The sequence below is a fragment of the Miniopterus schreibersii genome (genome assembly GCF_964146895.1).
Source record: "Miniopterus schreibersii genome assembly, chromosome: 2".
Lineage (NCBI taxonomy): Eukaryota > Metazoa > Chordata > Mammalia > Chiroptera > Miniopteridae > Miniopterus > Miniopterus schreibersii.
In genome coordinates, this window is record NC_138102.1 from 8,496,097 (window position 1) to 8,513,672 (window position 17,576).

The following is a 17,576-nucleotide window of genomic DNA, read 5'->3' on the forward strand; positions in this document are numbered from 1 at the left end:
AGCCAGATGCTATGACACATCACCCAGGGCTATGAGGATGCCATCCTACTGGTAATTAAGGGAGAAGCCTGGTAGCATCTAATGTCTCTCTGAAAGGCTGTTGATGGATGAACAATGGGAATAAAAGACCGAGCATCTTGCTGAGAATTGTTTACCATGTTTGCAATTAAGGGTCATTTTCAAAGGACCTTCCAACAAAAGGATCAGTCATCATTCATTGTGCCTTGTTCATGAATGCCGCATTCAGTGCCTTGAAGGACAGTGACACTCCATGCCCTGTCTGTTTAGGGGCCTGTCATTCTTCCTGTAGATTTGAAACAATTATGATGATCATTTTATTTTATAGCCAGCTTTTTACAGAAAATGCTCCCACTGAAGATTTCATAAAGGTACCAGTAAGATACCATCGTTACGAAGCACCCCAGCAATTAGCTAATACCCCAATAGTGTATTAGTTTCCTCCGGCTGCCGTAACAAAGTGCCACAAAATGGGTGGCTTAAAACAACAGAAATTTATTCTGTCACCGTTCTGGAAACTAGAAGTCTGATGTCAGATGGCAGCAGGACCATGGTCTCTCTAAAACCAAGGGAAGAACCTTCCTTGCCTCCTCCTAGCTTCTGGTGGTGGCTGCCAGGCCTTGTCTCTGCCTGTCATCTCCCTGTGCATCTGTGTTCAAATCTCTCTCTCCTTAAGACTATGGCAGGCATACTGAATTAGGACCCGCACAAGGTTGGTTCTCTACAAGCAAATGCAAGTTTTGGGGGGTTGTTCAATGTAACCTGGCTACACATATAATAAAAACTAACATCTACTGAGAGCTGACCCTGTGCCAGGCTCCAATGGCACCACCGCTGGAACTTGACCCTGGCTCAGAATTCAGCCTGATAACTCGCCAAAAGACTAAATGATATACTCTTGAGTGCCAGTTAATTTATTTGCTACCAGGCTTTTTCATTTTCTTTCCCTTCCCCAAATCAGAAAACATAGCTCCTGAACACTCATGAGTCCACTCTGCCAGTATCTTGTTTTATAGCCTGGCTCAGAGCGGACCCCACACCCCCGCCCATCATCACACTCACACGCTCTGTCTTCCACGTGTAAGTCTCCAGATTTAGCAAAATGAAATATATTCCACTTCGTAAGAAGCTCTTACCTCTCGCATCTGCCTTTGCGTTTATATCTAATCGATCTGACTATGGTTTGCGTTCTCAGAACATTTTAGTTGTTAAATCTCTTGGGCCGCTCGGATGGGTGTGTGGATTTTACTGGCTCAAGCTGTCGGGGCCCAATCTCACTTCCAAGTTCTGGGGGAGGCGCCGCCCGGGCTCCCCGGTCGTCCCGAGTGGCACACTGTGGACGTGGCCCCGAGGGGGAGGGTGGGCACCGGTTTCCAGTCCCCTCGCCTGGGTGCACGTGCGTCTCTTTAGTTGGTTGGTTTGCTTTTACCGGCTTCCCGACCCTGGCGCCCTTGGTCGCATCAGACCAGAGCAGTTTCGGATCCTTTGGAAGCTGGGCTCTGTTTGGATTCCTGGCGCCCAGCCCCGAGCGGGGCGAGCCTGGCGAAGCCCTAGGGGGGCGGGGAAACTGGCAGTGCCCCTTTAAGGCGCGATGGGGGGGGCGGTCCAATTAGCCGCCGAGGGGCAGGGCTTTGTTTAGCTTGGCAACCGCGCGCGCCCGGCCGTCGGGCATCTCCGCGGGCGCAGGCCCCAGGCCGCGCCCTCAGCCCGCGGCGGCCCCTGGTGCCCGGGGGCTCGGCACCCGGGGAGGGACAGCTGCGCGCGGAGGGGGCCGTCGCGCCCCGGCCTCGGCGCCCTGCGGGCCGCCCGGGCGTCCAGAAGGTCGGTCTCCGGCGCGCGGGGGCTGAGCGCCCGGAGACGTTCCTCCGCGCGGGGAGCGCACCGGGGGCCCCGGGACCCCCGCGGCTGCCCGGGGCCGCCCCCTCCGATTCCTGCGAGCCGAGGTGGATGGAGCGCCGAAGCCCGGCTCCCCGTGGTCTTGAGGTTCCAGCAGCAGCAGCAGGGACAGAATTTCCAAGGCTGGGACATGAAGGTGGCTGTGTTGGACCTGGGGTGTCTCTTTACCAAAATCTTCAAGACCTCGACGGCGCCCCCGGCGGTCGCCTCGCCGGCCGCCCCCTCCAGCAAATCGGACGGCGCAGCGGCCGCAGGGCCGGCGGGCACGGCGCTCAGCGCGCCCCCCGCCCGGGCGCCCCCCGCCCGGGCGCCCCTCCCCGCCTTGGCGCCCGACTCCCCCTGCGCCTCGCGGGGGGCGCCCGCCGCGCTCCAGCCTCCGCCCACCTCCCCCTTCCCCAGGGTCGCGGTCCCGCCCCGCGCGGCAGGAGCAGCAGGGAGCCCCTTCTCCCTGCCCAGTAGCCCCAGAGCAACTCACGTCCTGCCCCTGCCCCTGCCCCCGCCCCCCTCCAGCTGCGGCTGCAGCGCCCCGGGCTCCCCCGCCCACCCGGTGGCGCTGGCGCGGCCGCCCCCCAGCCCTGGGGGTGTCTGGGCCGCGCTGCCGTCGATCGGGGGCGCCGCGGGCAGCGGCAGTTCGTCCTGGAGCCCACGGAACCCCCGCCAGCCTGGCTGGGGAGACCGAGAGCCCAGCGCTTGGATGCCCCCAGGGCCTGGCCCCAGGACCCTTTTCTTCGCCCTGCCGGACATCGGCGAGGAGTGGGCCTCGGACGGCGACTCGGAGGAGGGCGGAGACCCGTGAGTCTTTCCTTGCGACCCGACCCCTGCCAGGCGCCCTTGAGAAAGTCGCGCTGTTTGCAGGGACTCCCACCAGCGCCCCTGGGCACCTCCTTGCCCAGTTCCTGGGTGTTAATTTCGAGCCTCTCCGTTCTTTTCAAACCCGCTGTGCAGGCTTTTGCTCAGCTCGCTCCCAGCTAGTGGTCTGCTGTTCCCAGGGGAGCAGGCGGGAGATGAAGCTGGGCTTGAAGGGAAGGGGGGCAGAATTTTGTTCCTATTCTAGCAGAGCGTTGACGGATGGTTTGCTAGTCTGGTTTTCTCCAGGTCTTTGAAAGGAGCCTTCAGGTCCCTTCCTCTAATGCGGAATGTGGCAGATGTGGGGGGCAACTGAATAGCACATCCCCAGCTGACATTTTAAGAAATGGTACCTCCCTACTCTTTAAGGATCAGCCCCAATTCTTATCCCAAGTGGGATGGGTTTTCTTGGTGCCACATCTAGTTAACTTACATACGTATAACATCATCTGACACCAAGGGCATTTGTCATGCTCAGGACACTTCTGATATATGCCTTAGAGCTCTTGAGCCCTTGCAAAGGGCCCCAGAAACGCTGACAAACTTTTCACTGGGAATTGGAGGACATTTCCCTTAAACACACACACACACACACACACACACACACACACACACACAGAGGCAGGCACATCCTTTCACCATCATGAGCAGTAATGAAAACCTTCTTATAAAGTGTGCATTTTAGAAATAAGGTGCATTTTATTTTTTTAATGAGCAGTTAAGTGGGTACAAAAATATTCAGCCTTCTGAATCCTACAAGAGACTAGTGAAATGGTTAAAGGCAGACCAGAAGGGCCTGTTCCCAAATGAGAGATTTCTGCCTTAGGATCTAGTAAAGGAAGAATAGTCTGGTCTGCTAGCACAGAAGTTCTCCTCCCCCTCCCCTCCCCCCCACCTCCACTAAAAATAAATTAACTGGAGAACTTTTGTATCAAGACTGACTCTAACCCATTCACAATTTAAATAATTGCATTTTTTCAAAACTGCATGACATTCATCTCAGTACTAAAATAAGCAGTTAAATATATTGTTTCTTTTTATTTAAAATATTGCAGTATGAAATACATGAATCAACTGAGTTTATTTTCTTAAGGAAAATCAGCTGCATTTGGATAAGTGGCTAGGATACCTATGAATAAGGAATTAGATCTTTGTTATTGGCTACTGGCCCTTGACACTTATGCAATTAATGTTTTATAAGCAAACGGATCTACACCCTGATCTTAAACTCTAGTCTTAGTGCTTTTTACATACAGGCCCTGAAACACACCAGTGTGGTCAGTGAAAGTACTGGTGTTGGTTTCCATTCTTGAGCATCTTTGTATTGTCTATGTTTGTATCGTCTACACATTTTTAATAGAGTCCATGTTTGTACTGTTTACACAATTTTTGAAATAACAGGGTACTTGGCATTACTGACAGAAGTGAATATTCTGTATTAGCAAATGTATCTATTTAACTAAAAGTGCCATCGTTGAATTATAGGTAACTGCTATGAGAAATAACATGCACAGACATGTACATTCAAGGAATTTTCTGGTAATGATTTTGTACTCTCTATAAGACATCAGAAAACCCTCTGAGTACACCAGTGTGTGTGTTTTTTAATTACATGCACAAATAACCATATTCCCTTTCTTTCATACCTCACTCTTTTTTTTTAAATTATAAATTGTACAAAGGGAAAGGAAGAAAATATTAAGGTGATTTTTTTTCCTTCAATGCTACAGACCTTTTGCATATTGAAGTATATTTTTTTCCTCTTGGATTTCTGAGGCGGCTATTTATAACATTGAATGCGCAACTATCATTCAACGATGGATTTAAATTATACAACTATCACCTCACCTGCCAGTGTGCAGATTGTTGCTACAAATTACTAGCCTGCTTGGTTGTTATTAAGATAGTGTATTTAGTTTTCTAAAGCCCAGAGACCTGGAGAGGGTTGGTGGTTAAAGTAGGGGTATGAGCATGACACCCCCAACTTTGTTCTTCTGTCTCAAGGTTGCTTTAGCGGTTTGCGGTGTTTGTGGTTCCACATAGGTTTTAGGGTTATGGCTGAACCTAGAGGATATTATGCTAAGTGAAATAAGACAGACAGAGAAAGACAAATACCATACGGTTTTATTTATATGTGGCATCTAAAAAAATGAAACACGTGAACAAACAAAACAAAACAAAAACAGACTCATAGAAGCGGAGAACAGAACAATAGTTACCATAGGGGAGGAGATGGGGGATTGGTGAGAAGTGGGAAGGGGAATATAGTCGATAATAGTGTGACACTTGCCCATTTCCACCCAGCAATCCTGCGATTTATATCGTCTTTTATATCCATTTGAGACTATAAACTCTTTGTCCTCTGACACTTAAGGCAACACAGGCCCAGAAAAGGCATTTAGTAAAATTTATTGCATGAATGAATGAAAATCTTTTCTTTCTCCTATAATCCACTTTTGTAGGTTCCTAATCACATAAAAATCTAGGGGCAATGTAAATATCTTTCTTTAAGAATAATTGTTGTCTTGGGCCTTTTCGTTCGTCATTCTTGGAGTTCTCCCAAAGTCACTAATGCTTTCTGCTGGGACCTTGCATTTCCACAGGGACGAATGGTGAGCTCAGTACACAATTATCACATGACTGTTACCTTCTATTAGTCATGTGGCCATTACTTTCATTAAAAAGAGTAATAAATGTGACTCGGTTGTGCATGTCTAGCATTTGCTCAAACCCAGGAAAACAATTTTGTTTTTTCTGTCTTTTGCAATAGTTTTTTAAAGTTTAAACTCTCTTTTTCACTTTACTTTTACAGTTAAGATCACAAAAATTATGTTTGAGATAATAGTTATATGTTCTGCTGTGTACATAAAGACCACATCTTGAATTTTCTCTAACGCAATAGCTAATATGTATAATATTTGATATGTGCCAGGTTCATACTACAATCCTATGGTGTGGGACTTGAATCTTTTATGGTTCTCAAATTGAAGTAGCTGATTTATATGAGTACAGTGTTTAGAGCATAGGTTTGATGTCAGATTAACTTTGATTCGAATCCCAGTTTATAACCTGAGACTACAAAGAATAAAATACCAAGAAAGTATTCACTTTGAGCACCTTACTTAGCCTCTTGAAGCCTCAGTTTCTCACCCATAAAATGAGAATGTATTATAATACCCATTCAATGAGATATTATAAACATTAAAAGAGATAATATATAAAAACTACTCTCTATAGTGGGTGCTACATGAGCCCTGAAATAAATAGCTACTTCTATTAGTTTACAATTCTCATTATTCTAAGTATGTTTTTATTTATCACCCACGATCAGCATCCTTTGTACAAAGTATAGCTTATTGCTAGAACCTGCAGGAAAGGTAAATCTATTATTTCCCTAACAGTAGTTGTCAACCTGCATTTATAAAATATTTATTCCATCTAAAACCCAGAGGGAGCTGAACTTTTTGAGTAATCTAGAGAAAGAGATGGAAATGGATCTTATCAGCAAAGAGGAGGGCAATCAGATGGACGAGCCAGGAGAGCCTAAGACTTATGTAATACCAAATACGTGACGCTTTCTTTTCTTTTGTTAGGAAACCACCTTTTTTATGCAAAGCGGGGACAGCAGCTGAACTTGCTCAGCATAAGTTCTATTCTTAGAATTTGTGGTCTCAACTAGTTAGCTAAAATTATAAAACACTTTGAGCTGAGCATCTTGTGTGTGTGTGTGCACGCGTATTCCAGGTACACTTCTAACCCATGTACCTGTCCCTGTTGGAAACCTGCTTTTGTTGCAGGCTGACCATGGAGCAGAATGTAACTCTATTTTCACCAGAAAGCATTAGTGAATTATTCTTGCAATAAAAGCATTAGGGGAGAAAATGTATGTTTTACTAAAGATGTCCTTGGGAGATGAATGGTGGTTTATATCATACATTGTACAATATTTCACTGCAAAACTTCCCTTAATTCTGTTTCCAGCAATGGCAAACTAGATAGTTTGAGACCTACTACCACCTGAGTGTAACCAGAAAAACTAGACAATAAACAGAAACCACCCAGGAGTTCGGATGAGGTAGAAATAGAGCAATCTCACAGAGACTGAGCCCAGATTGAAATCTTCTTAATTCTTGATTGGATTAGGGTGGTTTGGATGGCTAGAGCCCCCAGCCCAGTCTGCTGCAGAGGCAGATTTAATCCCCTTTGAATGTAAGTGGTAAGCAACAACTGTATAGTATTTATCAAAGACACAGTTCAAATGTAAGAATACAGAAGTGTTGAATATAAATGTATGAATGAAGTGCTTGTGCATGCAAATTCTATAAAAGCTGGTGTAGCTTTTATAATATCAGACCTGGTAGACTTTATCCCATAAAGTAAAACTGAGATTTATAATAGTGAGCTATCAATGATTACAAAGTCTTTGTTTTCCCCTCTACTAATTGAATCAAATATTAAAAACCACTTTTTTGGGGAACATTTGACTATATTGATGTTGCAGTTTGAAAAAGTGAGCTCTTCACAGAATATATTTAGGGGGTGGTTTTCACTTTGAAAGCCTGATGAATTTTTTATAAAAAATACTTATAAAATAGTTTTTGGATTGTTTGTTCTTTCTTTCACTTTCTACTGATAAAAGTACGATAAAGTAAATACTTAAAAGTAAGAAAAAAATACTGGATATTAATGAATTTTATTGAATCCATTTATCCAATGTATAAGATTGAAATGGCATTTCTGTTTTTCTGGTTCAAAACTGTATACGACTGGCAACTTCATATGACCTCATCTAATAATTATTGTCCTTGATAGATTTCAGCACTCATTTTGACGCTTGTAGGCAAAATAGGTGTTTTGTTTCAAATAATATGCTAATTCTATATCCTTCTATAATTTTATATAAGCTGTAGACCTCATAGATTAATCAGGACTCTCTAAGTTTTTATTCTTTCTATTAAAAGTAATAATTTTTACTTCTGCCTTGTCTTCTTATTTTTTTAAATTAATTAATTTATTTTTAATCCTTACCTGAGGATATTTTTTTCATTGCTTTCCAGAGAGAGTGGAAGGGGGGTGGGAGAGAGAGAAACATCGATGTGAGAGACACATTGATTGTTTGCCTCCTGCATGTGCCCCGACCAGGGCCTGGGATCGAGCCTGCAACCGAGGTATGTGCCCTTGACTGGGAATCGAATTCCAGACTCTTCAGTCCACAGGCCAATGCTCTACCCACTGAGCGAAACCAGCTAGGGCTCTGCCATGTCTTTTTAGATACAGCATTCCTCTATCTTTTAAAACTATTTTTTATTCTTTGCTAAATAAAGTGAGCTTTATCTGCCTGGTATTTTTCGCAGGGGGCTTTGGAAGGGGATGCCCTTCATAGCAGCATGGTGTAAGTTCTGTCACCAACGGCCTAAGCTAGAATGTGGCTCTGCCACACCATCAACTTCTTTGTGCCTCAGTATAGGAATCTGCAGAATGGTACTAACAGTATCCCCCCTCCAAAGAATTCCTGCGAAGCTTAAATGCACTAACATATATATCAAGTGTTTAAAATGGCCTGGGATGTGGCAAGTATTAAAGGAATGTTAGTGAATATTGTTATAGAACATATTTGATAAATCTATAATAGATTTCCATAGAACATCTTATGAAAGATGATCTTGAACAGAAACCTGCAAATTAGATCTGAGATGAATCTTGAAAAGGACAAGCTTTTGAAGTCAGACTGGACAGATCTGGATAAAACTGCGAACCCTTAGTAATTTACTTAATATTGGTTTTCTGTACAAAAAAGGAGCCAGCTTCCAGGTTGTGGTGAGGCTGAGGGTTCAGGTGGGGGCCCGGGACCCCGTTTGCCTGCAGGAGCGAAGGCTGTCACCCAGGTGCGTGCGTGCGTCGGGGCGCCTCCATTGCCTGTGCACACGGGACAGTGCTTGCTGCAAAAGGGACTTCTGATCAAACAGGATGCCACATCTGCACTGGAATGAATTTTCACTAAATCCTAAATTTTGCCAAAAAACATGCATCAAAATCCTCCGACATGGTTTTCAAAGTGGCAAAAGATGGGAAAGATTGACACCTAGTGGTTTTCTAGCAGGATGGCATAAAAATGTGTTAATCGAGAGTCGTATGTAGTTGTATTTTGTTTTACATGGGCTGTTCTCAGAAAAAACTTTCATATAAATCAAGTTTCTGTTATTATTTATAAGATATAAATATTGACATTTTCTTGCAGCCATTTAAAAATTATGTCCTTATAAATTTTGCCACCTAGGAAATATGTTAATTCTATATTTTTCTATAATTTCATATAAGCTGTGAACTTCATAGTTAACCTAGTACTTCCTTAGATTATTATACTATTCACATTAAAATAATAAAACATGATATTGTTTTATTGGTCTTCTTGGCAAGTACTTACTAACTTGTAGAATACATTTAAATGTGTAGAGGAGCTTAGCACATTTTAAAATAGATTTTTATTATTATTTTAGAACAGTTTTAAATTTGTAGAAAAGTTGCTTCCTATTATCAACATTTCATATTATTATGGTACATTTTTCACAGTTAATGAACCAACAATGATTCATTATTATTAACTAAACTCTATATTTTATTCTAATTTTACGAGTGTATGAGTCACGGTTCTCCAGAGAACTGGAACCAGTAGGATGCACCTATATCTACATCTACATCAACCTCTTTATCCCTACTTATAGATTTATATATAGATGTAACTGATTAGATAGATAGATAGATAGATATAGAGAAAGAGGAAGGGAGATAAAAATAGATTTACTTTAAGGAATCAGCTCACATGATTGTGGAGGCTTGGTAAGTCTAAAATGTGCAGTAATTTAAAATATCTCAATTTTTTATATTGATTACATGTTGAAATGATAATATTTTAGATACACTGGATTAAATAAAATATATTTCTGTCCCAGAAAGAAAGATCAGTGTGGCTTATGACTAATGGATTGAACTCTGATAAAATTCCAAGAAAAGCACAAAATGCATGTAAGAGAATTATGCTGGTGGTGCGGTGGAGGCACTGCCAGCCGGGACTAGAAGGACACAGACTTTTGTTCCTCCCCTTCTGACCTTCTCTGGAAGTCAGCAGGCTGACAGCATCCTCAGTTGCCAACCTGGACCATTTCATACTTATGAAGGTGACTCAGATGGTGGAAGCAAGAGCCCAGAAGGCAGAGCTAAGAGCTGGGAAAAAGCCAAAGAGCAGAAGTGGGTCCTAACCATGGAAACTTGAGCGTGTTTGGATTTCACATAGCTGTGGATAGGTGACTGCTGTGTCCCCGAGTGCCCATAGTGGTTATCTGGTTTCGGTCTCATCATTGCTCGTTAGGATTACAGGAGGCTGCTGGCTTGTCCCTTAGTTCACAGGTCCTCCTGTCCAGAGGAAATGCCCCAAGGGGGAGCCTCTGCATTCTCACTTGAACGTGATTGAGATGATGAAATTTTAGGTGGATTATGGCAGAGTAAAGCTGTCTGCAAATTCTTTGACAGTCTTCCTATTGAGAGCTGGGTTCTATTTTCCAAACTTTTGAATCTGTGACTGCTTTGATAATGGAGTACAGTGGAGGTGACACTCTGGCTTTAATAGAGCTGACAGCTTCTGCTTTGGTTTCTTGGAGCCCTAAGCTGCCATGTAGGAATTACGACTGCCCTGCTGGAGACACTACTTGGGGAGGTCTTGAGACTACATGGGAGAAGAGCCCAGCTGCATCCAGCCTTCCAGCCCTTCCTTCACCCCAAAGTGCTAGATCCCGGGTGTGTGGAGCCTCACTGGGCCCTCCAGCCCAGCCCAGTGTCCAGCTGAACACCACTGAGTAATCCCAGTCATTGCCACATGGAACAGGAGAATCACCCAGCCACGGCTTACTGAATTCTGTGGATTGTAAGCATAACAAAATGACAGTTGTTTTAACCCACTAGTTTGGGATGGTTTGCTGTTATGCAGTAATAGACCTGGGACACACACAGAAGCCACATCCTAGTTGAGCGACCTTGAACATGGTACTTCAGGTCTCTGCCTTTAGTATTTTTATCAGTAAAACTGGATAATAGCATCTACCAGGTATAGGTGTTAACTGAACAAAATAAACAAAATAGCAGATGTATAAAGCAGCTACCACGTGCTTGAATCTTAATGTTCTTTTCTTTCTTTGTTTCCCTGTCTTGTATCCTTCTGTATACAAATAGTATTAGCAGGTATGTGTTCGCTTCAGACACCTCCAGTTTTCCTGATTAATGCGCACCCTCTGCATGTATACACATATGTATGTATCAGGCTTTAAAATCTCATTAATTTTAGAATTTATAACCACTTACTGATTATTTGTAAACACGGTGAGGATCCTAGTATCCTAAGTGCAAGAAATGGATGATGTGTTGTTGGCTGTGGTTTCTTCTCATCGTCTTAGGGTCGTCCCTTAAGGAGATTCAAGATGAACAAACAGGAGTTTTCACTGCTCAATGGACGAGGCCGGCTTCCGTCTGCGGTGCGGGGCTGACGGCGGCCGTGGAAGGAGGGGGGGCGGAGGGCAGGCCCGAAAGTGCACCAGCGTCCACTCGATTGGCTCTAACTTGGGGAAAGGCGTGCCTTAAGTGGACACTGTGCTTTAAAACTGTTCTTGACCTGGTTAACTCGCTGCTGTTTCTGTTGGTTGTGAACATGGTGGCCTGGTAGTAATATTGCTGCCCGGCGGCTCCGGTCCTGGTGAAGCTGTGTGAGGCCGGGACTGAAACAAGTGCGTGTTATTAAACCAAAGCACGGCCGGCTCCCTGGCCTGTGGACAGGCTGTTGGCCTGCGTGAGATAAAGCGTCTGTTTGAAGGCGGAGAGACAGGGTACGAGAGAAAACAAATCTGTGCTGGGTAATCAGACCTAGAGTTCCTGGTAATCAGAAGAGCATTTTGTATGGGCCGGATCTCAGAAATGCTATTTAAAGGAATTAAGACCAGCAACCCCCTGCCTGGACAGACCCCCGCCGAGACTGCGCCGGGAAGGGCTGGGAAGGGCGGACCCCGCTCCCTGGAGGCCGGGGGAGGGGGTGCCCGAGGCCGAGCACCTCCGGCCAGAGCTCAGGGCCCTGGATTGGGGATCTGGCGGCCGGCGGGGGAACCGCGCTCCCGGAGGTCCGGCCCTGGGCGAGCGCGGGCAGCGCGCGCGGGGGCGGGGAGCCCGCCAGGCTTGGGAAGAGGGGCGCGGGGGACCCGCCTCCCCGCCCAGCCCCGGGAGCGCGGGGGCGCCGCGGCCGGGGGCGGAGCAGAGAGGGCGCTGCGCGCAGGGGGCGGAGGCGTCGCCCGCCGCGCAGGAATCTGGCCCTCGGGGCGCCCCGCGACCCGGAGGGGGACGCGGCCCTGCGCGCCCTGCGCGCCGCCTCGCCCGTGGGCCGCGCAGCCCCGGCCCGGAGCGCCCCCGGCCGCCGCTAGAGGCCCGCGCCTCGGCCGCATGTGCGGGGTTAGCGGGGCCAGGGGCGCCGCGCTGGGCGGGCGGGGAGCCGGGGCCCCGGGGGCGCGGGGGCGCGCGGCGCGCCGCCTGCAGGGGGCCCGCGCGGGGTGTCCGCGCCCCGGGGCGCCCGGGCCTGGAGGCGCCGGGCCGGGCCCCGGGGACGCGAGCGCAGGCCTGGGGCTGATTGTGATTGGGTAAGTCCTGGTCCCCCGGGGCCGTGGGTGAGCGCTCCGTCCTGTCGCGTGTCTGTGCCATGTGCGTGATTCCCCCCGCCCGCAACGCTGGAATGCGTGTGGTCTGTTTCCTTGCGCCGGTTCGTGCGATCTCTCGAGCAGACGCCACCCGGCCTCCCAAGTGCAGCTGCTCGCTCGTTGTGAGAAGCGGCCTTGGCCACCGAGATGGCTTTTCCTGCAGTCCCCAGCGAGGGTGCTTCTAGGGTCCCCAGCGAGGGTGCTTCTAGGATGTTCTTGCGTTAGGTCAGGGCAGTTTTATAGGGAGGGGCAGCTTCGCTCTGGCCAGTTCATCCAGAAAATCACCCCGCATTTCAGCTCATTCACAACACAGTGCTCATTTCCGGCAGCCCTTTAAAGCAGAAATACAAAATTGAAAGCTGCGATTCCTGTTGAATGCTTGAATTTCTACAGGCGGAGGTTTGTGGGCTCTCAAGAGGCAGCTTTTCCAAAGTCAGAGTCGATGATCCAGTCATTTTCTTGACAACTAGAATGGAGTGACTCTTGGAGACTGGGACTCAGCCTGAATTTGATCCACCAACAAATTAATACAATGTGGTTCTGTCGTCGTGCTTTGGTCTACACAAAAACTAGGTCCTGTCTCCAAATGAGCAGCCTTACGTGTACCCACTAAGCTGAATTTTTTCATTTCTAAAATATAAGGAACTAGTATACAATGGTTATGTCTATATGCTGTGTAGTAAAAGCTTATGCATTCCACCGCATTCAAGTTTTAGGATATTTGTAGGACACATCCTCTAAGTTTTGTACACTTTCTTAGACTGTATGGCTGACATAGGAGTTGATAGTTTACAGGGAATTAAAGATGTTCAATATTTTGCATGAAATAACAGTACAATAATGCATGGTTGGAAGATGGAGAAACCAAAGAATCAAAACAAGACAGAAAAAGACAAATGTTGACAAATTCTGTTTTTAGTTCTGTGGTTAATGGAAAAGCAGGCAGGTTAGATGGCCTGGGTCCTGGGGCCAGCTCCATCCCGGCTGTCCTTGTGACTTTGGACAGTCATTGAGTGGATGGGCTCAGGTTTCTCTTCAGAATTTTTCTGAGTTCTTCTAAATTCTTCTAAGGTCAAATGTTTATGTCATTACACTGAATGTGAAGTTCAGGAGGTTTCACATGAGTCCAGAGACTTTGAAGAAGTAGGAAGAGCAGAGCAGAAAAAGTTGGTTAAATGGTGTGTGGAAGTAGTTTCAAGGCTGCCTCTTGTAGTAACACCCCACCCCACCCCACCCCAGCACCCCTGCATCTTGGAGACCTCCTGTCCTCGCTACACTTAGAAGCGAGCAGGAGTGTTCATCTTGGCAAGGATATGGTGTAAGGTGAAGAGAGAAACTAGTTCTTCCACTTTGTAAATAATTTTCTTCTTAGTTTGAAATCTTCCCCCCCCCCCCCACGCCCTCAGAAAAAGGGTGAATTTTCTGGAAGAAGAAACTGTTTTGTTGGAAACAAACAGACGAATATGCGTTTTCAAGTTGCACAAAAGGAGAGGAGGTGCTAGGAGCAAGAGGAGTGAAATGAGTGCAGCCTGGACTCCAGTTGATTCCAGCTACTGTAAGAGCTGTGCATTTTCTTTATAAAGGATAGAAGAATCTCCAGAATTGTGTTGAATTCGGAGAACATTTTGGTTCTGGTCACAGTGTAATCTTTTGAATTAAGCATGAACTTTCAGAGTAATTATAGTGCAAAAGGATGTTCTTTAGAGGCACTAATTTAATCTCTACGTATTGATATTTTTCAACTAACAGAACATCTCTATGTGACAGGCATAAATTTAGGTGCTACAGATAAAGAAAACTAATAAAGTGTCAAGATCATCATAATAAAAAGCTAAGTATTGAAAGAGAGCTGTAAGCAACTTAAGTGCCCATCTGTAGATGAGTGGATAAAGGTATTCCGTTCCATTCCAAGTAATGGAATATTACTTGGCCATAAAAAAGAGTGAAATCTTACCATTTACAACAACATAGATGGCCTTTGAGGGTATTATGCTAAGTGAAATAACTCAGACAAAGACAAATACCATATGATTTCCCTTATATGTGGAATCTAAAGAGCAAAATAAACTAACAAACAAAACAGAAACAGACTCACAAATGCAGAGAACAAACTGATGGTTGCCAGATGAGAGGTGGGTTGGGGGGTTGGGTGAAAAAGGTGAAGGGATTAAGACGTGCAAGTTCACAGATGTAAAGTACAGCATAGAGAATATAGTCAATAATATTGTAATAACTATGTATGGTGCTAGCTGGGTACTAGACTTACTGGGAGGGGATCACTTCGGGGTCACTTCCTAAGGTATATAAATGTCTGACTACTATGTTGTACACCTGAAACTAATATAATATTGAATGTCAACTGTAATAGAAATTTTTTTAAAATTTTAAAAAATAAAATAAACAAAATGACATATAGTAAGAAATGCTGTGGGAAGTGCAAGTTAACAAGAACAGAGTTTTTATAGGGTGGCATTTGCTAATAATAATAGCAGTGAGCAAGATCAACCTGATGTATCCAGAGCAGCGATTTTCAACCCTTTTCATCTCATGGCACATAAACTCATTACTAAATTCTGCAGCACAATAAAAAAATACACTTTTTGCTGATCTGACCAAAAAAAAAGTATAATTTTGATTCATTCACACTGGATGAATATTGTTGTGTAGGCTGTTATTTTTTAATTTGACAGTCTACGGGAAAAGAGGGCAGGTATTGCACGTTTGAAGAATTCTTGCTGCACACCGGTTGAAAATCGCTGTTCTAGCACATAACATCTAGCAATAATTGTGTAGACACTTCACGCACTTCATCTAATTTCAATCTCACAACAACTATACAAAGCAGTGGGCAGTGTTGTGGATACTGAGTCCAGGAGAGGAGAAATGACTTGCTCAAAGCATGCAGCCGTATCAGTGGCAGAGCAGGATTCAAATCCATTGTTATTCTTATAGACATATTATGAAGGATCAATATTTTATTTTGATTTGCCACCCTGAGGTTTAAAATTATTTCTCGATAATAGCCAATTAACTCATATGCCAGTATATTATTCTTAATGTTCAAAGCAGATCTGTTTGATGTAATTTTAATTGATTGCCTCTTTTATGTCTTAAGTATTTTTATGTTTATCTGAAGAGTTACTGAGTCATGTGTAAATGATAGATGATAACTGATGGTTTTAAAACAACTGAACAGGGCTAAAGGTAAAACAGTTTATTAGCATGAAAGCTTGTTCTACTTTCTTTTCACTGGTACCCATTCTTCAACACCTTTATCCTCAGAATTGCTTGGTTGTACTTAAGACATATAAGCAATAAGGAGAGAAAAAAGTCACGCAATTCTGTTCTCTGTTGTACAAGGCATATTTGGAAGGCAGAAGTTCTTACTAACCTCTGTTTATAGCAGTTAATTTGTTTTTTAAATTCCCTTTGTTGAAGAGTATCTATAAGTACATAACTAAGGGCAGATGCTCTTATGTTAATATTTCTTAAAACTCCATTTACATTCAGAAATAGAAAGGTTGAAAATTAGGTATCATTATAATGGAAAGCAAGAGCAGTTTTATTTTCATGAATGCTGGAGTGATGTCCCTGTTAGAAATAGTGAAAGTTGACTTCCCCCCCCAAATCACTCATGTCTTAAATTAACATAAATAGAACTTACTTGTTTGAGAAAACTATTTCTATAAAAAAATAGAAGTTGTTTACTGTTAAACATTAGGAAGATATTTTGACTTCAGTGTAGCAAATATTTCAGAGGTTCATTGAAAGGGCACTTTAATGATTTACAGTAACTGTACTACACCAGCCAGGTTTAATACCTTCTTTAAAATTTAGAGATTTGTTTAGTTTTCCAATTTATGTGATTAGTGATTTTGAGCACTTGATGTATTTCAGAATTACATGGAATTACTGATTTCTTTCCTGGAATGCGGGTTGACTTTTCCAAGCACAGGGACACTTGTTCAAGTATCGCAACTTGAAATCCAGGTTTACTTCACAAGCCATGAGTTAGAACAGGGCTGTGTCTATCCAGGGTTCTGGGAAACTTTTACTAGTCTGGCTAAATTACAAAAAGTTGTTGGTTTCTATCCAGTTTAAAGTATGTGTAGGTTAATGACTACCTTCCTTCTAAGAAAATAACAATGGTAAGGTCCTAGGCCTCAGTTTCTTGAGGATATGTAGTGTGTGCATGCACACGTGTGGGTCTAAGGGGACATGGCAGAAAGGAGGGAGCAACTTTATACAAAAGAAAAATTTAAAAGCCCTAATGAATAAAATTATGTTATTACATTAGAGATAGTTTTAATATTTTATTTTATTTTTCAGAAGGGGACTGTCAGAAAGATCTGGAAAACACAATTTTGCTGGGAAAAGCAAAGATCCTTTACCTACGCATTTTACAAGAAATGTGCAGAAAGCCATTGATAAATATGCCTGGTAAGAATTAGCCTGTTAAACGCTTCTGATCACAAAACCAAAACATGCCTGTAATGAATGTGGGAAGCAAAAGCGGTGACACCATGAATTTCTACAAGTAAAAAAGCAGTTTTATTTTCAGATAAAACTAAAATCAGTGATATGTTACACTGCATAAATATTTTAAAATTCAGTGTGCTGAGAAATGAGCAAATGCATTTAAAAAAAGAAAGAGGAAGTGGGTCAGAGAAGTAAAGACACCTTGCAGTCCAGCCTCTTCCTGAGAAATGTTATTTCTGTTGCCTGCGTTTGTTCCTGCAGTGGGTCTGTGTCGTCGTTGTCATCTAGTGGGAGCCCCACACCCACAGAAGCCCGCAGCTCTTGGTCCGGGTCTGGGATGCAGAGTTCGACCACTGGCTTGTCTACTGAAAGGAGCTCCATTTACTCATGGAGAGATGATGTATGTCTCAGAATACTTTGGATAACCCTATGCTTACAATGTATAATGGAGAATTGCTTTCTTATTGTTTTTTAAATGTTTTTATTGATGTGAGAGAGAGAGAGGAAAGGAGAAGGGGAGAGAGAGAAACATTGATGAGAGAGAACCATCCATTGGCTGGCTCCTGCTTACCCCCTAGTTAGGATGAACCCCGAAACCCAGTCGTGTTCCCT

General features: G+C 44.3%; 1 protein-coding gene across 4 annotated transcripts in view; it reads left to right on the forward strand.

Annotated features, from left to right (window-relative positions):
* Nucleotides 1–1,921: 1,921 nt before the first annotated feature.
* FAM149A (family with sequence similarity 149 member A) overlaps nt 1,922–17,576 on the forward strand; it is a 33,430-nt gene continuing 17,775 nt past the window's right edge. Inside the window, exons 1-3 of one of the 4 annotated variants that reach the window (XM_081127237.1) lie at nt 1,922–2,706; nt 16,815–16,925; nt 17,226–17,364. In XM_081127237.1, the coding sequence (XP_080983363.1) occupies nt 2,045–2,706; nt 16,815–16,925; nt 17,226–17,364 (912 nt within the window). In that variant the 5' untranslated portion in view covers nt 1,922–2,044. Of the gene's footprint in view, nt 2,707–12,319; nt 12,429–16,814; nt 16,926–17,225; nt 17,365–17,576 lie in introns of those variants that run through there. The other 3 variants (XM_081127236.1, XM_081127234.1, XM_081127235.1) reach the window with 3 other exon arrangements.